Below are 21,701 nucleotides of genomic sequence, written 5' to 3'. Positions count from 1 at the left end.
AGGCTCCCTGTGGGGGACTTCAAGCTGCAGCAGCCCCAACACGCAGGGGAGGCAACACGGTGTGATGGGAAGCCCCGTGTTCACCACCCCCAGCGGGAGCAAGCACAAGGGTAAGCAGGTCCCAAAACCTGGGCTGGAAAACTTGGTGGAAATACCTGCTGCGTGATGCTGCGCGGGATGGGGCTGTTGGGGAGCAGTCGCCTTCTCGCCGCGGCTGGACCTTCCAGACTGAAGCACAGGAAAGCATCCGGGGACGCCGCTGTGCTCTGAGACGCCAGGACCTCCATCCGCCTCCTTATGGAGGAGAAATGAAAAATAGCCTAGGGCTGCTGCGGATATAAAGAAAAAAGTTCCCTTTGATTGTCACAGGGAAAGCATCAGGCTGAGGAACGCATATGGCCAACGTTTTTGATCGGCTGCATTAGTTAGCAAGGAACCACTCCATTTCAAACAGCTACAGATCATAAGGAAATTGCTTTACCAGCCTGGAGTACCCGGAGACCGGCTCTGGGGGTTGTTCGTTGGAAAGCTGTGCACGTTACAGCTTTACATGGTAACGCTGTGTTCAATAAAGCAAAACGTGGGGGCTGAAATTAAGAATGCATTAAAAAAAATCACTGATACTTATAAAAGAGTAATGTTTACACAATGTATGGTACGTGGGTGTTTTGAAAAGCAACAGAGCAGATCAGGAATTGTTGTCATGATGAGGTCAGAAGAATCAGTGCATTTCCTGTTAAAAAAAATTGCCACGGTAAAATCATTGCCTTTTTTGTTGTTCTTTTTAACCCGTAAAACAGCCCATGGCTGTGCTGGGTTTGAGCACTAACGGGCAGTCGGGAAGCCTCCAACCTGGCACCGCGGTTGAACCCCAGGCGGGTTGAACCCCGCTCTGCCCCTTGCCGGGGAGCTCCCGCGCCGCGCCGGGGCCGTACGTGGAGCGCGGTGCGAGCGGCCGGGCGCGGGAACATCCGCGCTCCCAAAGGCAGCGAGCGGCAGCCTCGGCGCGTCACATGACGGCGCTTGGGAATTAACCCAGCTCCTTCCCCCGCGCAGCTTCTTCCCCCGCACTACAACAAGCGAGCGGTTGCAAGGAAGACGCGTAGCGCGGTGTCTCAGGGCCCCTAGCACAGGCACGCCCGCACGTATGCACACGCGGGGAGAAGCTTGGGCACCTTTGCGCGTGAGAACGGCCCAAAGCGCGGAAGACCCAGCACCGCTTTGCTTAGCGAGGATCTCCTCGGTGTTGCTCCGAGGCTGAGGAATGTCTAACGCTAACGAGATCCAGATGTGCCCGCTTGGCAGCCCGCGCACCAAACGTTACCGAGGGGACGCAGGAGCCGCGCTATCAAATTGGATGTAAGTATCCAGTATTTATGTCTGATCAGGGTGGGGGACAGTTGCACCGAAAGCAATGGGAACTGCAGGCTTTTTTATTGCTGCGCTTCCATTTTCTTCCATCCCACGGCTTTTTCGCGTGTGGTGTCGTTACTGCAGGACTTTCGCAAGAAGCCATGCAGCAATCTGAATTACGGTCGTTAACGTGCGGCGGAGTCAGCTACAGGCTCTGGATGTGCAGCCTCCGGCCCGCTACGCGTGGCTCATACTTCGCTTTGCAGAGGACTCGCTTTGCATGTTTTATGTTGTTTCTCCGGAAGCGGGTTTGGGGCTTTTGCACAGAGTGGCCCCAGGGCAGGGTGCTATTTCTAACCGTGAACATATTAGGGAATCGGCACGTTCTGTTACGAGACACTCTGCTTCGGTAAGGGGACGTGATTCTTTCCACTGGGTTACACTATTGCATGTTTTAAACAAAACACACGGGAATTGTTAAGCCCTCTGGTATAGCAAAAAGAAAAGGGCAAAAAGTTCAGTTCCAGTGAAATCGGAAGTTACTTATCACAATTTTTAAACAGCTTTCAGTCAGATCCTGATAAACCTATACCTTGAGTATCAGCTCAAAATTAGAGGAGCCATTCAGAGTGAACTCCCTCTTATATTCATGCCTGGACATAACGATACATCCACGTTAATGCATTTTAATTGCTATTTTTTTTGGTGGCACATAGGCAACTAAATGGCATTGTCCATTTATCAGATCAGCAGAGGACACGGGAGCTGCAAAGGCAGCGAGCGCTGCAGACGGGAGGGCAGGGGAAGGGAGGGCAGCGGCTCCAGCCTGGCCGTTTCTCAGGTTTACACCTTCGCTAGACTGCAAGTTTTTTTCCCCTTCGGGGGCTCGGAGGAAAAAAGGAGTTTGCAAAAGAGGGGCAGGCTCCTCCCTCTGCATGCAGCTGCGCCGGCAGGGCCTGTCTCCCCAAAATACTGAGGACGAGAGTTAAAAGCTGCTGAGCACTCAATACCCCTGAAAATCAGGCCATCTCCACGCGAGCCTGTGTCTGGATTTAGGAAACTACCCGTTAAGGCTGCTACGCCTGACCAGCAAAGCCGCGCGCGCCCTTCTCTTACCTTGCAGGTAGCAGGAGCTCTCGCGAGAGGCAGGTGCTGCGATTAGGAGGCGGCGGACTGGGACAGGTCCCGCGGAGGAGCGGCACGGCGCGTGCCGTGCGATGGCAGGGCCCGGCGGGCTGCAGCGCGCCGGCACCAAGAGCCCAGGGGCTGCTGCGTTAACGTGCCCCGGAGGCGTGCGCTGCCCCGAAAGGGCCGGGGAGAACATCCAGCAGGGCTTAAACGCAGCCGAGCTGCGGTTCCCAAACTGTGCCCCAGAGACTTGCAAACCACGCCGACTTACAAACCACCTTCTGCTCTGCTTAACATCCACCTCCATCCTTCATGCAGAAAGCCTAAAGATCTGCAGTTCCTTGGCATTTCAGGTTTTATACTTCATAAAAGCTTCACCTGCCCAGGTAGAAGCTATAGCTGGAGCATGAGTTTGGAGGCAGTCATCTCACCTGCGACTGGCACTGTAAAGCCGAGACTGAGCGAGCCAACGGGAGACAGGAGAGACTTTGTCATGGAGCAGAGCAAGCCAGCTGGGAAGCTAATGAAATTGCATATTTGGGGCCTGGCGCAGACAGACAGATTAATAAGAAATAAGTCATCCTGCCCTGTAATGGCACGGGTCTAATCCATGCGTTTGTACTGGCCTGAAAAGCAGCTAGGAGAGGAAATTTGGAAGAGGTCTTTGGAGCAAGCGCTGTGTTTTTGTTACCTGTTTGTGCACGTCTTCAGCTAACAGAGCTTTTTCCTCTGGGGACTGCAAAACAAGCAACAACGGTTACACTCTGTACAGGGCTGGAGCGCTGCTAAGGCAGCGGCACGGCAGAGCACGGCCAGCTGTATGGTGGGACACCGAAGAGCTTGCTCCTGGAGCGGGGCTCCAGCTCTGATCCAAGCGCACCAAAGGCAGTGGCCATCCTTGCCCTGCGTTTGGCTGGCTTTGGATCAGGCTCCAAACTCTTGGGAAAGCTCTTTTATGACACTCAGCTAGTCAAATCTTACAGCATATTCTCAGCTAGTTTATAGACTTCAAAACTTTTAAGCATTTGAGCGGGACAGGCTGTTTTTTCTGGTCAGTCAGTCTAGCAGTTGTTTTTGTTACTCCATTTTTCTAGGGCTCCGCACTAAACAACATGCCAAGGGTGTCTCTTGCATTACAGCCTGGCATTTCCTCTAGAGAGCAAGATCAAACGGTTCAACGCTGCTTTGTCATGCCGTAGCTTGAGATGAGACCTCCTCACAAATCCCCTTTGATGCACAGGGACAGAAGTTGTCCTTGCATCAAAGCACTTACATTTCATCAACTTGGATGAGGTTATTGACTTTGCCTGAGGAAAAAAACCAACCAAACAAAAATAAAAACCAAGAAGAAACCACGCAAGAATAAAATTTGTTATATAACGCTCAAACATGGAAATGAAAGAGGGTTTCCTCCCCTCTGTCAAACACACACAGCCTTTTCTCCTTTAAACACTCCAAAACCAGTTTAAACCTTTAAAGCCAAGTTGTGCACGCATGCTTTTTATATGAATCAGTTGTATGTGAGGGAGAACAAACACGACGCTGGAAGCCGACGCAGTTTCCCACAGGCACTCCGGAGAGCCCAGACAGTCGTATCGTGCAAACCAGACACAAGGTCTTGCTTTCAGGAGAGCTGGACTGACCTAACTCAGCAGTGACCTAAAGCTTGGGCAAAAACCTTTGCACTGGTGCTACTCTCCGGATTTCTTTATGAGGGTGAGAGAAGGATGGCAACTCAACGCCGCTGCAACAGAGCAAAACAAGTAACCCTGTGTGAAACAGCACTCTCGAGTTTTGCACTTTTAGCAATACGTTTCAGTTAAACCGGAGCAGATTTCTGACATGGACACAAGCAGGCGTGAAGGCATGAGTACATCAACCAGCCGTTCATTAACTGGCTCTGGAGCAGTATAGGAGCCCTACAGAGACCTCCTTCACGGAGCTTTAAGGCACCTACCGTGGGCATGGTGGGGTAGGTCGCCAGGCAGCTGCTGGCTGCCGCAGCCCCCCCTGCGCTGCCGTGGGCTCTAGCTTTCCACAACAGACTCGAGAGCTCTCCTGGCTTTTGGCCAGAGTGGAAACTGGGCCAGAGGGAGAAGGATGGACATCAGTCTCAGAGAAGGGGATGGGCGCGATGGGAACGGGAGCCCGGTATCCTTAGCTGTGCTGATGGGAGAGCCTCTCGCTAGCAGGAGGGGAAGGTATGGAGGAAACAGGTAGGCTGTGAAAAGCAGCATCACCTGGGAGCAGCGCTGGTAAATGCGAGCTTTCTTTCCTTCCCCAGCTGAAGCAGCAGTTGATAGGAACAAATAGGAAGGGTGGGAGCTGAGAAGCCTCCGCCAAGGCTAGCGGGGAGTCCCTGGAGAGCAAGCGTCTTGGCCCAGAGCTGGGCTTTAGCCAAGCCTGCCCTGCGAAGCGCTCCCTGGCTCCGTGGCTTCAACATTTCTGCTCAGGATTTCCACTGGTGAAGACAGAGGGCAGGGACAGTCAAGAGGGTGAGGCTTGAAGGAGAACAGATCCAGCAACCCAGTGTTTTAAATCACGGAGGCTGCCTTCTGCAAGCCCTGTCCCAGCAGCCCTGCCCCTCCCAAAGCCTCACGCTGTGCAAATATCGCAGTCTTGAAACGCAGCCAAGAGCCACATCGCAAGGAACTGCTCGGCCTGAGCCGCCGGGCTCGGCGCTCCGAGGGGCCGGGGACTGAGCTCCGAGGGGATGGCGAGGGGCCAGGCCATCGCCGCTGCATACCACACGCAGGGAACGGCGGCCACGTTTTCCAAGCACGGCGGCAATCCCTGCAGCCAGGAGGCTAGCGAAACCGCTCCTTCCTTCGTACTCATGGAGCAGAGCATCAGCACGGGGAGATCTGGAGAGCAAAACCAGAGCATGCCAGTCCCTGGGCTTTGGCCATCCTCTGATGCTTAAAGCGAGCAGCTGCTTAAGTCCTGGTTGCTGTCAAACAGCTAAACAGCCCAGAAATCATGGAAAATGTGAGCGTTGGGGAGCAGATTTCTTCTGGGGAACCCAGAGGTCCTTTTTGCTTGCAGGGTCTGACGTACCAGGGCAGTAGGCAACGTGGGCACAAGAGCGTGTGGTTTTCCAGCACGAGAGCTGGTCGGGGCCACTTTGGGCCAAGGGAGGATTGTGAGACAGTCCAGCACAGTTCCCAACAGTTTTGTTACGAGGAAGGCTCCAGTCCTCTGGGACCTGCCCTGCATCCTTGGAAGTTCACAGTGAGACGGGTGCACCAGGGTGAGAGGGACACAGCTTCACCTTGAGCCAGGACACAAGGGATGGCACACAGATTTAACGTGCAAAGACTTTGTATGGAAAAGCTTCTAGGTCTTCTGAGCGGGGGGAGCTTATGGAAGAGACATCGCAGAGGGTATCGTGACTCTCTGCCTATGCTGGAGGCCACAAGCCCATTGGGGCCCACATCCGATCCTTGGTTACACCCATAGGTTTGCTCAGCTCAGAACCAAGACTGGGTGTTAGGTGTCAGGTTTCTTCCTGGTTTGAACTGATCCTTTGCTAATAATTGTTTCCAGCCTCCAGTTACGCAATAAAGCTCTGCTTCTTCTTTTGTATTGTATCACTTAATTGTGAGGGAGATGATTCTTCATCTTTTTTGAAGAGACAAAGACCCTGGTGTATTATGAAGCAGTTTCCGCCCAAAGAGCTTGCCTCCAAGCCTTAACAGATAAGTCTTTTGTGGCAGGCAGGTTACATCCCAGTCCTGCCTAGATCAGTCTGCCCTCACTTTGTGGAAGTCAAACATGGAGAGAAATAAATCACCTCCTCTTTTGCCTGGCACTCTGCTCTGGAAGAGGCCCAGGGAACTTCTCAGTGAGCTAAAGCACTATTGCAGGAGAGTTTGGCCATAATATTTTAGGAGAGACTCCAGACATGCTGTCAGGCGCTGACACTGGATCTGTGTGCAGCTGCTTTACAGAGCACTTGTCAAAAGGCAATTGTGCAATACAACCAGCACCTAGGTTATCTTCACTGGTTTGCAGGGGACGATTAAGCTGTACATCAGAGCATGTCCTGCATTCAGAGCTCTCTGCACTCAAACCCTGTCCTGGGGCCTCAGGAGGAAAGCTCATCTGAGCCACACATATGGCCAGAAATTGCTGTGCAGTAACCTCTGGTTCACAGCTGGATCTGGAGAGGAGTGTTTACCAACTTGCCTGATTTAATTCCTTCTTCCTGGTATTTCCTGTTCCTAGAGAATGAGGGCAGCTCTCTTCCACCCTGTCATCCAGGGGGAATACTTGCATGCTCACTGCTTTGGGGGAGTGAGACTCTGTGGCCGAGTTTCTGGCCGGACCTCCCTCGCAGGGCGAGCAGCCCACAAAGAGTTCCCTGTTTCGGGATGTGTCAGGAGATAAAGACTCGGCAGGGCTCAGATCCGCCCGGAAGAGCAGAGACTCCTAATTGCTGTACAACAGCAAGGCTTGGGCTGCTAGGGCCCCCGGGCCGGCTCGCTGCAGCCATCGGGGCAGCGCTCTCCTTCCCTTGTTTGTGGGCCCGGCAGGAAGAGCGGACAAACGCAGCCCTGTGCAACTGCAGAAGCGGCTGCACCGGCCAGGTCGTTCAGACCGAGCTCCAGCAGCTTGCGTGCCAGGGGTGTCTGCTCAGCACAAGACAAGTCTTCTGAGCAGCCTCCCTCCCTGCAGGCTGGTTCACAGGGAGCTGGTTCAGCGCTCAGCATCGTCCGGGGCCTCCCAGCCAGCTCCTGGTAGCGGCTGCAGGGTTGGCAGGCTTTGCCAGAGGTCAGGGAGATCTAGCTGCCCTCGCAGCAGGGATGCTGTCAAGCTTCCCATCCTTTGGGGTCTGGGTCCAGGGCGTGCTCATTTGAGCAGAAGAGCTTTTCTCCATGGCATGTAGAAGGCAGGACTCAGCAGACCCAGAACTCAAGCATTCTCCCTATGATCAGGGGCTTTAGGGTCTCAGAGGATGGGTCCAAGTGAGAGCTGGTAGGAATATCCAGTCCTCAAAGCTTAAATTACTGCAGACTTCTTGCTACCACCATCCAGGTTTAGTGGGATGAAGCCAGTCCAGGCATGTCTATTTTACACAGTCGAGACTGCAGGTTGGGCAAAACTTAAGTCATTATTAGTGCTACCAGGTTCTTGCAGTGACAGGGAGAGGAGGTAGAAAGGAGCAGCAGCACAACATCAGGAAGGGCTTGGGAACAGCATAAGGCCTGGGATTTATTCCTTCTGAGTGCACCAGGATGGAAAAATTGCTATAAATGAGGTGGGACAGGGACACAGGCCTGGACCGCCCTGCTGCAGGCCAGAGCCCAACCACCAGCCCACACACACAGCCATGGTCACCAGGTTTTGGATTCCAGCGTTGGGTGTTACAGCCTGACTACAATTGCATGAAAAAGGTTCAAACAACACAAAACAAAAACAGATTTCCATAACCTCAAGCACTGCCTCAAAGCATAGCTGTTGCTTTAGTCAGTCCCACTCTGAGCAAATGCACCATGGGAGAAACCAGCACGATTATCTTCTGTCAACCAAGATGTATGAAATCCCAAAAGATGAGGACAAAAACCCAGCATCAAAACCTAGACCAGACTTCCAAGATTGTTTCTGTTTTAACCGAACTCTCTAGGACCAATAAACGCACACTGGAAATCCAGGCTGTAGCCTGGAGCTTGCCATAGGGCAGCAGTTCTTGATGCTGCCTCCTCCCTGCTGTTTCCCTGTTTTCCAGTTTCTCGCCCTCGCCTTCCAACGCTTTGGCTGCAGGCCTCTCTGTTCCTTATCCTCTGCACTGGCTGCCTTATTATGGAACCGCCTGCTGAACAGTTTTGCTAACGTGACGCTTGTGGGGATGGATTTCATTGTAGTTCAAGCTGAGACTGGGAAAGTGGCCTCACAGGAGAGCCATACCCATTGCCTTCAGAGGGGTTAGGCCGCCACGCTAGCAGCAAGTAGTCTTGGTTGCGGGCAACTGCTCAGAACAGTGTCCAAGCTCCCCAAAAGAAAGTTTCCACATTTGTTGAATCTCCCCTAGTCTCTTCTAAAGAGCAGCAACAGCAGCTTTCTATCATTTACCTTCAGCGCAGGACTGCAGGTGGGACAGCTGATATCTTGCAATCCCCTGTCTATTCCCCTCCACCCAGGATTTTCCATGTTCCCCTGTGGACTGCAAAAAGCTTATTGAACAGATGCTGGTGGTGGATCCTCAACATTATCTTTAGTTCATTTTACAGAGAAACAGAAGATGTACTCTGTCAGCAATCACATCCCTGCGTACAGAGCAGCCCAAGGGACATACACAACCCCTCCACTGTACCACCCCGACCTACTGGTCTCGGCTCCAGGGAGGCAAAGCAGACCCGGGAAGCGAGCTGAAGTGCTTCACACGTGGCAGAAGAGCAAGCTGAGCCGTGAGCGACCCACAGCCACGCTCGGTGGGGATGCACGCTCCCATCGTCTGGGCTGGGACAAGCGCACAGCAGAGCTTGTTGCTATGCTTAGCACCCTTTTGTTTGGTACACCACATTTCAGTTTGTTTGGATATCGCAGCTGCTTTTCCTGAGGCTGAGTAGGTTGAACAGTCACTCTTTGAAACAAAGCAATCTGCCAGAATAATCAAGACTTCTTGACTGATTTCAGGAATAGGATCCAGAGACTTTTTCCCACATGGACAAGTGTGAGCACAAGTGGCACCTACTAAGTAATGCTGATGTCCCGGTTACTGCAAAAGGACATTTTCAGGATCAACTTGAGGGTTCACATCATTCAGCTGAGTAAAGGACTAAAACCTTTTTTTTTAAATCAAACTTTTATATTTGTCATTAAACAGCTTTTATTTCAGCACTCTTTGGCCGTATTTCAGAGTCCTCTCAAATAAATGAAAACCAGGAGGAGGACTGGGCCCTCAGCCCATGTGTGTAACAATCCAGGTCGAATTCCCTCAGCTGGCTGCTCACCAGGCTGCCACGTCCAGCCCAGCGGCTTGCAGCTCGTGTGATTCATCGCCTCTCGGACTGAGCAGGCTGTGGCACTGCTGGCCTCTCCAGCACGCTTCTTACGGATGAGCTCTCTCCTTGCTGCCCCTTCACAGAAACGGGACCTCCTAGCCTGTACCTACGGCTTGCCGAGCCCTCGGACCTCGCTGGCGTGCTGGGTGTGCACCCTTGCTGGGGGGGGTGACGCAGGTGCGCACAGAGCAAAGGCACCGTAACAGAATTACTCTTGGCTTAACAACACAAAAGCCGGACAGTTTTAGATAAAAGACTGCTCACCTCTGCTTTGGGCTGCCCTTGGAGCATAAGGGTGCACTGAGACATCCAGATTTCCTCTCCAGCTCCTTCCACCCACTGAGCCAGCTTCACTCTGCCAGTCCTGCCACTACAAGAGTGTCTCTCCTCTCCTGGTGTACATCACTCCTCTCAGCTGCTCGGGTTTTACACCTTCTGGCATCAACACCAGGCTGCCTTGTTCCAGTGTCCTGTTCAAACTTGGTCCATCCTGATTTCTCCATTCAGGCACTGCTGTGATGATCCCTACCGTAGGAATCGTCAGGGAGCCAACGTGAAGAGTGAAAATTGCCCAATTTTTCCTAGCTTGGAGAATGCCAGAGAGAGCCCTGGCAGCTAATTCCACATTCACCAAAGCACTGAGTGATACAGCAATTTCATAACCTCAGCTACATTTCACAAGTTGGACAGAGATTCCCTGCATCATCACAGCCGCGTACGAAACAGCCCAGTGAGCTGCTGGACAGCTGCGCTTTGGATGTAGCCACGCACCGAGCAGCTCTGCTGAGAAACACTCTGCTGGGCTCACGTCTCTCGTTTGGCATCAAATATTTTCTGCTCACTTTGATAGCCCTGGAATTTTTTTCCCTGATGTTGAGGGGGATGAATAATCCCTCTGGCTCTAGGAAATACTGGCATATCTGCCAGAATCATCAGTCTCCCTCTCTTGATTCAGTAACAGGACAGAGCACTTTTCCCACACTGACAACCATGAACGATGCTGAAACCTGCGCAACAATCGAGGGCATTTCCTACCGAAGGCAGAAGTATCTAATATTGCCTGGAAGATCCACAGAATTCAATCAAGGAGTCACTTCAAGGGCTTGCAACTTCTTTTGAAGACTAGATGTCTATATTCAACACTAAACAGTTTTATTTCAGGACAGAAATTGCTATTTCAGACTCTTTTCTTTCAATAAATGAAAACACAGAAGGAAAATCTGGGCCACCAGCCCAGGCGTGTAACAATTCAGGGTTTTTCTTGGCTTTTCTGAGGGTGTTTCTTGCCAGACTCCAAGATGCTGGCAAGACAAATCTGTAAGTCATGGAAATCATGAGTTTCATCATACACTTTCTCTTCCAAATCCTAACTGATAAAATTAAACACAGTAAAGATCCAAAACTTTTATCCAGCTCCTTAATTACCATCTGGAGTCTGGCAGCTGAAATAAGATCAGACTTTTGTACAGAAAAGAAGAAAAAGATGGTATTAAAATGGAGAAAGCGATGAGACTTTATAAAGAGCACTCGAGGGCCTCAGCTCAACTGGAGATGCACAAATATGCCAACGCCGTCCAGATCAGCCCTGCAAGGGGCTGAGCGTCTGCAGCTCCCTGGGGAGACATTGGGGGCAGAGCTGCCTAGCTTAGCTGCTTTGGTAGATGTAACAAAGTTGCCTCAGTTTTGGTTCTTGTGAGCTTTTTGGGACAGGTCCTCTTTTTTAGGTACCCCTTTGAATAGCACTGAGCAGAAAATCTCACTCTCATGAGCGAGACTTGATGCAGGATTTAGTGGTTCAAATTCAGCTGCATGCTCTGGGTGTACTGAGGTGCCAGGACTATCTTTTCACATGCCTGGAGCTTCTGAATAATTTTGGAAGGCAACATGAGGGGAAGCCTGCCGTAAACCTCATCTTGACCGATAAAGGCTAATTTATCACGAAACTGAACACAGCAGGTTGCTAAGGAGCACAGTGATCATGACTTGCCAAGTGTAATTGGCCCATGACGGATGTAAAACGCAAGCTAATAGTCTATACATGTTAGAAGGGACTGTTTCACAATGCTGAAAATAATTATGAGCCAAGTCACGTGGGAGAAAGGACACAGAAAACAGCTTCTGACTATTATTTGTATTTCCACAACCATCTGTGAGAGGCCAGGGAAAAAGAAAACTCTACAATCGCATAATTAATATCAAAGCTATACTGCTTTAAAACTGCCTAGCCTAGAAGAGAAGCAAAAGCTGCAATAAAAAAAATCCAACAAATAGGGAAAAAACAGCAAGTATTTGTCTTCCTGACAGCAAGAAATCTGTTAGAGCCTAAAGAATGGCAAGAAAGAAGTGGGCCTGAGGAGAAATACAGGGTCATCAGAAGGACAAGGAGGAAGTGATTTTACATCTACTTGGAACACAAGGAATCCTACAAATGCACAAATAAGCCATTTGCTACAATACAATTTTCGGTAATACTGGAGACAAAGCAGGCCGGGTCAGTAAATATTCTGGGGCTGCACTTAGGAGAAATGTAAATGATGCCATGTGATGATGAAATACTCTCCATTTCAACAGTAGCTTAAAGATGCAGTTAAGTAGTAGCGAAAATGCAAAATATTTTTAAATGAGCAGGTCCAAGTAACGTGCATCTCAAGCGCTATTTTAATCCTTAATTACAGAGTTGTCAGTGTGATTTTTGAGCTTCAAAAAGACAATGCTAAGGCTGATACGAAAATTATGGTTAACAAACAATTAGCAAGTAATACATTCAACACCAATGCAAAAGGATTTATGAAAAACAGGTGCCAAATTAAAGAGGGCCCTGCTCCAGGTGATATCCAAATTAAAATCACAATGAGCAGTATTCTTGTAAAATACTTCAGTGCCCATAAGATATTTGACACAGCAACACCACTATGTGGCTAGACTTCAGGCTGAGAATTGATCTGTATGCTCTGTAGGCTGAAAAACTTAATTAGAGGAATAATTTACCTAGGAAACCACACGTGCTGGCTTCTCCATCGTTTTCAGTCCTCCACCAACGCTCAAATAAAGAGTGTGCCTGAAGTGAAGACAGGCTGCAGTTCAACCAGATGTTCTTGGCTCAAGAAGTTATTGGATAAGGTCTCTTCAACTAAGTCAAACAAAAAGACAAATCAGACAACTGTAATACTTTAAAATCCAAGCGTCTACTTATACAGTATAGGCAAGATAGATCTGTAAATCACAATGCAACTGTAAAAGCTTATCAGTGCATATATAAGAGTATATATAGGCACTTGTGGAAAATTTGTTTGGGTGAAGCTGATCTTTTAAAATAATACTCTCAGCTAAGAACTGTAGGGATTGGGATTGCAGCCTGCCTCAGTTTAGGTGGGGCTTAAATAAGTAGATGTGCACTCCCTGAGCGCCTGGAGGGACTATCACTTCACCTCCGGGTCCAACTAGCTGTTCAGCCACTGTGGGAAACAACGTGGCTACGCGCACAGCGGAGATTAAAGGATCTGCCTTTGGTGCAGCTATGGACACATGACCGGTTCGCTCCCTGAACTATTTTTAGATGCTGCTTTCTGCCTTCTTATAACTCTCTCTCTCTTTTTTTTTTTTTTTTTTTTTTCCCCAGTTGAAGAATTGACTGAATGAGACAGAAGATCTCTGGGAAAAGTGTAAGTGAGGAATCAAATCTTGGGTTTCATAAGGCGGCTTCATCTCACCTGTGAATAAAACACTCTTAACACTTGTCTCTGTATTGCATGACTGCTTCTGTGTATTGGGATTTCTTTTGTCCACCTCTCGCTTACTGATTAGGGCTGATTTGGCAGTGGCAAAACACCCTTGGTAACCAAATGTTATAATGATGACATATTCCTTCTAACTTTATTAACTGAAATGAAGTTATTTAAGATAATTTAATATGCTAATAAATATTCCTGGCAGCAAAAGGGCCCTATGTGCATTCAAGAGTGAACCTAATGTATTCATTTGGAAGGCACAAATCATTGGCAGTTTATGAGAGCTGGCTCTGCAGGCAGGGAAAACTCCAGCAACTGCCAATTAAACACACTGCCACTGCAAAGCCTGCCCTTCAGCAGCCACGTTTGTGCTTCTCAGTTTTGATTCAGAAAGGGTAAAAACAGTCAGAAACAGTTACCAAGTTTCATAAATCATTAGAGTTCAAAAAAAAAAAAAAAAAAAAAAAAAAAGAGACTAGCATTGTCCATCTCATTTTTTCTCAGAGTATTGGAATTTCTGAAACAGCAAAACGTGCTCAGCAGAGAGGGATGCAGGAGGAAGGGCTGATTTCACGTCGTATTTAAGGAGTGTTTTTCAGGACATTGGATGACTTCTTAGTGACTTAACAGCCAACCAAGTCACAGCCAGAGCACTGGGATCAGTGCTAGATTTGCGACCTGTGTCTTTGGTAGAGTTCCTTAGCGTGTCTCTGTGTTGGCATGAATAAAATAGCAATATCCTTATACTTTGCTGGCTGCTTTTTTTTAAATGGGACTTTAATTAGTCTTACCTGCATGCTTCACACCTGCTGAATCCTCTTGCTGACATGTAGTGCATTTATTTACAGATGGACATTGGCACCAGGCAGCTCAAACAGATGTTTTAACAGTCCTGGAAACACTGTGGAGACAATGAAAGTACGTCTCAAGGGGGATGCGATCTGTACCCTTTTCCTGGTGCTAGCACTCGGCTCTTTACTCTATTCCCAGCTAGAGCACCTAGTCCCAGCAGGAAACAAGGAGCTGACACACAAGAAACCTTCAGCAACACAGAGAATTTTCTCTGATCTCAAAGCACCTGGGAGACCTATGCCAGCGGAGGCAACAGTTCCCAGACCCCAAATAATTCCTATGGTTAGACGAGCAGAGGTGGCGAATAACAGGGTCCAAACTACAACTTCACCGCCATTGACTGATTCTGCCTTCAACTTCAAGCGTTATCTCCTAAACAAAGACAACAGGAACTTCAATCTTCTTATTAACCAGCCCAAGAAATGCAGGAAAATACCCGGAGGTCCCTTTCTGCTCATTGCTATCAAATCAGTGGTTGAAGATTTCGACAGACGCGAGATTGTCCGTAAGACTTGGGGTAGGGAGGGTTTGGTGAATGGGGAGCAGATTCAACGAGTTTTCCTCCTGGGAACACCGAAGAACAGGACGGCGTTAGCAACATGGGAGACCCTTATCCATCAGGAAAGTCAGGCATACAGGGACATTTTACTCTGGGACTTCATGGATACTTTCTTCAATTTGACCCTGAAGGAGATCCATTTCCTGAACTGGGCTGCTGAATTCTGCTCCAATGTGAAATTTATTTTTAAAGGTGATGCTGATGTTTTTGTCAATGTAGAGAACATTGTTGACTTCCTTGAGAGACATGACCCCACTGAGGACCTCTTCGTTGGGGATATCATCTACAATGCCCGCCCCATCCGTGTCCGAAAAAGTAAATACTATATCCCAGAGACCATGTATGGGCTAAGCATTTATCCAGCCTATGCAGGTGGAGGAGGTTTTTTACTGTCCAGCCGCACCATGAGGAAGCTCTCCAGGGCTTGCAAAGAGGTGGAACTCTTTCCCATTGATGATGTCTTTTTGGGCATGTGCTTACAGAGAATCAGTCTCAAACCCATTTTGCACGAAGGATTCAAGACTTTCGGTATTGTCAAGCCTTCTGCTGCCCCACATCTACAGACATTTGACCCCTGTTTTTACAAAGATCTCATGGTAGTTCACAGTCTAAAAGTTGCTGAGATCTGGCTAATGTGGAATCTGCTCCACAGCCCACGGCTTTCCTGTACTCAGAAGAAGCAGGTGAAGAAGCCTTTCCAGTGGAAAAAGAAAGTTCAAACAGCGACACGGGCATCACTCTTCTGATCATGCAGGCAGACTGCAGCAGAAACACATGGCAAACCAGCTGAGCGAGGGAACCTAGAACGGTTGCAATCAAACAGACTTTAGAAGTAGAGTATTTTAGCTTATCTTATTTACTAACGTTAAGAGAAGAGTGCAAACTATTGCAGGAGTTTGCCATTTGCACACACACACAATATAGTAGGCCCTTCTCCATTAATGAGTCAAAATAATTGTAACAATATCTTTAATTTATTATTATTTATTAGACTTGCAGTAGTGCTTAGAGGGCCAATATATACAAATGCATTGTAAAACGCAATCCTTAGATTTTTTTCAGCATTGTTAGGAATGTGACAACTGGAAAGAGAAAGATAGGGCAAGAGATCATGCCAAGGAGCACAAGGATGGTTGTCAACTTGTCACCTTGATTAGAATGACTCAGACTCATTGAGAAATTACCAAACAACACAGTAACTAGAGTAAATGAAATCAGGTCTCCCCTGTGAATGCTCAAATCAAATTCCCACTGCCTGGCTGGTTTTCAAAAAAGAGGCCTCGAAAGAGGAGAAAAGAAAAACTAACAGAGCTATTGAAAGAGGGTCCCAGTTAAGACAGACTACAAGAAAACAAACTGGAGGCCGAGGGCTGGCATGGCCGGTTGAGCAGAGGACAGGTAAGTCGGTATCTGGGAAGGAGCAGAAGTCTGAAGGGCCTTTAGGGAAAGGATAAGAAGAGGTTTCAGCTCACCTCTCTTTATGTCTTGGTTTTTCATTATTCATAGCAGCACTTCAGTTCAAATACCTGTTCTACTGACACACTGTCAGGATGCCAGAGGACCTGTCTGTGGTGTTTGGGGGAGCTCAGGCTCTCTACACTATATGCTGACTGGCACTCTGAAAACTCAAAGTCATCCAACAGCAGCTGATCTCTCTCTCACCATGTAATCCAGATCTTCAGGAGGTTTGCATCTGGAGAGCTCTATTTTAGCCTTTTCCTGGTAAGGGCAAAAACATACAGAACTGCTGCTTGTGTCACATTTGGGGAGCTTCTCCAAACCAAAGGAAAACATGTTGATGGACTGGGCTAGTTTCTACAGACTTGGGCACTCTTGCACTGCGTATGGCCAACTACGAAGAGCAGCTGAGAGTTTTGAGATCGCTAAGCATGTAAGGTGAAGGGTTAGGGTATCCTTCAGACAAAAGGGCTTCCAAACATAAAAGCCTTTCTAAAGGCATTGCAAAAAAGCAAAAATGCACAGCAATCTTTCTATTGGTAGATGCCTTCTCATGTTTCAGTTACTGCCTGTAACTCAGTAGGCGTTTTAAGTATCAGACGACGACACTGTTTTTTGGGTTTTTTTTTTTTTTTTTTTTTTTTTGCTCTTTCTTTTTTTTTTAAAACTATGGTCAACACTTAAGCACTTAGATCTGGCTCTAACTTTCCTCCCACTCAGCTGTAGTTTGGGCTCAGTTCTCATTAACTATGTACATCATGGATGAAAAGAAGTTAGCAGTATCTATGGATACGAATAATTAAAGGTATACAGCAATGCGTTATCTTCATTTTAAGAGTTCAAACCTTATGATAATGTATTTTCAGGGGAAGGTAGAAATCAAAGGACCATAAGCTGATCTGGGATATTTACAGGACAACACCCTGAAATACAAAATGCTCGTGGGAACTTTACGAGTAGCTCTGCAGGGTGCAGAAATGAGCCTTGCTAATGGGAGAAACACAGTCACTCTCCTGTCTGAAGATGCGTGATAGGCATGTATTTATGAGCTTGTACAGCAATTTATTATCTGTGTTTAGTTTCCAAGTTGGGAACTTATTTATATTGTAATTAAAAGTTAGCAAGTAAACATGCCTCTCCAGTTGTCAGAGTGAGTCTGTCGAGTACCTCTGCGTGCGTGGCTTGCTAAGATGAACACCACATGTATTCTGCATGAGGACAGCAGCATGAAAAGGACAGGTAGTTCACTGTTTTGGATAACCTGGCAAATCTTTTCTTATGATGGACTTAATTTAATGATAATGATAGGACAATAAACAAGGCTTACCTTATGTTTTCCCCCAATGCAATTTCAAGTTCAGCTGTCTTTATGAAGTAGATCTTCCCTTCAAGCTCGGAGATATACTAAGTCTGGCTCCTCCCTCTGTAATGTCTTCAGATCTGCAACCCACCTACAATATAGCATTAATGAGTGCATTTCACCGAGACCAAAGTTGTTGTTCAACATCCGTTTGTGCCACCACACACTCCGACAGCCGAAAGAAACAGAACTAGAGCAAACTGTTCACTCTGTTGTCTTAGTCTATGGAATAGCTCATTTTTTGCCAGTGAATACTAAATCTAATATCTATACCTCCTTTCATTTGTCAGCCTTTGCTGCATGGCCCATTCAATCTGCTTTAAGTGTGTGAAAAGCAAATAGGGACCATTCCACATTACCTCTCCATGCAAAACAAAATTTGAAGAGCAAACACAAACCTCATGAACTTGAGAAGTCTTGAAAGGGCTCAAGCTGCATCCCAGAAACCCAAACATGTCCATTTTAAAAAGAAACCCCAAGGGGCTTCTATTAACTGGCTAATTCAACGCACTGGTTGGGGGTGCCTTTCTCCATTCTTTTGTTTATGACTATAATCCTTGATGAGAAAAGAAAATGTTAAAAACGTGCTGTGTGGCTTCTAATGATAGCAAGGAAAGCAAGCAGACTTCCTCAAGACAGACAAACATCTGAGGCTAATACAGTTCAGTAGGTTTTACTGAATCTCAGGGACCCGTGCACAGTCAAACTCTTTTCACACTATACATCAGGAGCAGGGTTTGGCCATTGTAATGAGCCCAGTTGGCTTAAACCTCATATTCAGCACCTCCAAACTCATAAACTAGAGCTGAATGCCAAGATTCATCATTAGGTCAGGTTCGCTGCTGACTTAGAGAGGGTAAAAAAAGAGAGCCAAAGACAACACTGAAGCAACTGAGCGTTAAAGCTCTGCGCTTCCTGCCTGCAGTCAGTTTAGGTACTCGTCTTTCTGCAGCAGGTTCTCGGAAGCAAACCCCAAGTTCAAAAGCAAACGGTACAAAATAACGGCTGGCTCAGAGAATTCACACTAGTCTATATATTAGAACAGAGACTATTCTCCAGAGAACACTGAAAGCCCAGACTGCGGGGGTGAATCTACCCCAAGCCCCTCTGGTCTGATTTGAAGACCTGCTGAGCCCCCGAGCTAAACATTTCAGCTGGAGTTGCAGGCTCTCAGCAGCCCACTGCTGAAAATTAGCCCGCTACATTTCCCTAGCTATGCTACTAACCCTATTGCAGCTCATCAAAACCAGTAATACTTTAAAATCCAACTTGCTTTTCATGACTTTCTAGGCTTATAACCAGTATGAAAACCACGTGCATTCAAACTAAGTTATTTTCATTCTTGGGCATAGCAAAATACTAGAGTTTATGCAAATGGTAATAAAGGGAAACGAGGGGAAACTAAACAAAACCAAAGGATGAGCTCTTTGAGGATGACTCCTTCAAAGGACAGCCAACAGCTCCCCCAGCAGTTCTGAACAGCCTGCTACCATCCCTCCGATTCATGCAAACCCAGCGCGTGGATCTCTGCCCCTTCCTTCCCACCCCAGCCCCTCTCCTTGGACAATCCCAGTCCTGAGGCCAGGAAAAAAAAAACACAAAACAATCCAGGTGCTCAGTGGCTGTCTTGTGCCCAGGATACCTGACTGAGCTGGATGGGAATAAAGCCATGATATTAAGACATGCTCACAGAGGCCATAGGGTGTGAGAGCCCTTGTAGCCTCCATGCTTCTGGATGTGACGGAGCTACATAGCAAGGAACACGGTAAACTCAGGAAAGCAGACTAGCACTGGATGCACAAGATGGGAGTCAGCCAGGGTACAGGGAAGGTGCGTGCTTTGCACAATTTGTGTACTAACGCTTGCAAGCTTCCAGTGCAGACACCTTTGAAGCTGGACTTTAAATTCACTTGGTTAAATGCTGCTGTTGGTTAAAATTGAGATTTGTATCAGTGTAGATAATTCCTAGTTTGCAATACTGCAAAATCCTGTACCAGTTCAGTTTTTCCAAGAAAAGAGCAGCCAAACTGACAATGGAACAAAGTGATTCAGGCTCTGTTTTCCTTACTTAGCTGATTGAACTGCACGTTGCATAACCATGCAGGGGTTTTTGTGACAGGTATTTAAAACAAATGTTGCTCCGAAGGATATTAATACTGGAACAAAACTCACGCAGTGATTGCAGTCGGAGGTACAGGTTCAAAACATTAAGATACTTCAAACACTAAGTGTCCTGAATTATAATATGCAGTACTATAAAATGAATAAACTAATAACATTTAAAGGGAAATGCGTTAGGGCACGGAAGAGAAAGGGTTACGTTAAAGCATTAAAGTCTGGTCCAGCACAGAAGTTATTGTTACACCACCTTCAAAACATTAAGTGATCGACTCAGTAAACTCCAGCTTACCTTTCCCACTGTTTGAAGCAGTCAGCATTTTCAGATCATGAAAAGGAGCGAGTTCGCCTGCCTGAAAAACAAACATCCCCACAAAAGAAACAAAAGCCTTCAATGTCGGGTCTGGCAGAAAACCAGCTAGGGAGTGGCTTTATTAATCACAGCTAAAATTCATGCAGGTACAGTAGGAGATGTGGCACTTAGGTTCAACCTGAATCCTCCAAGTAACACACCATTCCCTGCAGAAACAAATACCTTTGCGGATGCAGATATCACTCGGTAAATCAGTTATACCCAGGGCTTGAACAGAGCTGCCCTAACTCATCAACTTCTGATCCTGTTCTAATGCTCCAAAGCGCTTCAGTAAGCTTTGCTTTTTATTTCTTGTTATTTTGCTTCAATCTTATCTTCTCTCTGAAGCATCCCAGGGCACAGCTTACGTGAAAAGACCCCATCAGAATTAATTCATATTTTACTAATTTCACAAACGCACACAGTGATCTTTTGTATCTATTTGGCTACAAGTGCTGTGTCGAGCTGTGTTTGACAGCACCAGCTAGGGAAGAGGACGCCTTTGCGTTTGTGTAACAGGATGAAGGAGGTAAAATAACACAAAAAGGTGCTTATGAGACAAAGGTCACATGAAACAATTGTGTCTGCAGAGCTAAAATAGAAAATGCTTTTTGCATCAGAACACTTCTCCAAATATATTCTGAACTCAAAGAAGTGTAAAATGCCATTGGCCCACATGAAATTCTGCCGTATTAGACATCCTGGTACTCGTCCAAATAGTCTAAAGCAAGCAAACAGCTACCGCTTGGACCTGAGGCTCCTTTCAAAGCAGCAGCTGCACAGCTTCACACACGCACATTTATTCTCATATACATTTGGAACCATCAGACAAAAAAAAAAAACGCAATGAGAGTTTAGATGTGCAAAGTTGCTCCAACATCCTCTAGGACAAGCCAGTGCGAAGTGGGCGCCAGCACCCTCAGTCTCCCCTCGAAAAACGTCAGCTGGAATCTAACCTCGAGCCAGACCCCGATAATGATGAATCACCACCTTGCTGCAATGCTGAGCCGTACGGAAGATTGTTTTAAACAGTTTCGATGGGAGTTCTGGAATGGGAACAATCACGAGTGCATGAACCAGTTTTAATACACTGCCCGAATATCCTATTTCAGCAAAGAAAAAAAAAATCTATTTAGAATTAGAAGTAAAATGGTTCCTGGCAACAGAAAATTGGGTTTTCTTGACAGGAACTGCACTTTCGGGAACAGAAGTTTCTAGCCCCGTACAGCAGCATTGATCTATATAGCACTGCTTGTAACACCAACAGGAGCCCAGGGACTGCTTACAGGCCTAAGGAGTGGGGGAAGCTTGGCCAGCTTCACCTCCAAAAAAAAAAAAAAGGGCATGAAGATCAGGTTTTTTTAAGCATAAGCAAATGAAACAGCATGGAAAATACTGCTATATTCAAGCCACGCAGACAGACGCACACACAGCTTCTACCCAAAGTGAAGAGGCACACAGCAAAAAGGGATTACAGACACAATGTATTTTATTAAATGCAACTGTACTTAATGTTGTATCAAAGGAGACAGTTTTATCATGCGAAACCAAAATGATGGACCAGCGCACACGTTGCAACGAGGCAGTATCTGTATGGAAACACACACAACTAGAAGTAGGAGGGCAGAGGCCGAGGTGGGTTCTGACACAGGGCAAGTCTCCCCGCTGCTCTGGGAGGCGACGGCGATGCACCCTGCCCGGGGGGCCCGGCAGAGCTGGGGCTGGCACGCCGCCGGGCGTACCTCCGTAAGAACAAGGGGTCTTCGTTCGAACAGAACAGCCTTGTCCT

At 47.4% G+C, this 21,701-nt stretch overlaps 1 protein-coding gene across 3 annotated transcripts; it reads left to right on the top strand.

The window, feature by feature from the left end:
* Nucleotides 1-837: 837 nt before the first annotated feature.
* B3GNT9 (UDP-GlcNAc:betaGal beta-1,3-N-acetylglucosaminyltransferase 9) lies at nucleotides 838-17,215 on the top strand. Of its 3 annotated transcripts, XR_010391362.1 has the most exons (3): nucleotides 1,250-1,359; nucleotides 1,498-1,762; nucleotides 3,576-6,064. XR_010391362.1 is itself a non-coding variant. In XM_064519461.1 (2 exons), the coding sequence occupies exons 1-2, from the start codon at nucleotides 1,265-1,267 to the stop codon at nucleotides 15,368-15,370; spliced, it is 1,404 nt and encodes a 467-aa protein (XP_064375531.1). In that variant the 5' UTR covers nucleotides 838-1,264; the 3' UTR covers nucleotides 15,371-17,215. The 3 variants fall into 3 exon arrangements, 1 of the variants encoding a protein (XP_064375531.1); XM_064519461.1 differs by lacking the exons at nucleotides 1,498-1,762; nucleotides 3,576-6,064 and adding an exon at nucleotides 14,062-17,215 and having other exon boundaries at nucleotides 838-1,359; XR_010391363.1 differs by lacking the exon at nucleotides 1,498-1,762 and having other exon boundaries at nucleotides 1,267-1,359.
* The last annotated feature ends 4,486 nt before the right edge of the window (nucleotides 17,216-21,701 follow it).

This window comes from Dromaius novaehollandiae, chromosome 13, assembly GCF_036370855.1.
Source record: "Dromaius novaehollandiae isolate bDroNov1 chromosome 13, bDroNov1.hap1, whole genome shotgun sequence".
NCBI classification, from domain to species: Eukaryota; Metazoa; Chordata; class Aves; order Casuariiformes; family Dromaiidae; genus Dromaius; species Dromaius novaehollandiae.
Note: the sequence above shows the minus strand (reverse complement) of the source record. Positions and strands in the feature narration are given on the sequence as shown.

What these genes read in the sequence shown, in the direction of transcription:
- B3GNT9 (XM_064519461.1), top strand. Translation starts at nt 1,265, where the DNA reads ATGTCTAACGCTAACGAGATCCAGATGTGCCCGCTTGGCAGCCCGCGC. An exon ending in GCCGCGCTATCAAATTGGAT is followed by an intron (nt 1,360 to 14,061) that starts GTAAGTATCCAG and finishes ATTTATTTACAG; the next exon opens with ATGGACATTGGCACCAGGCA.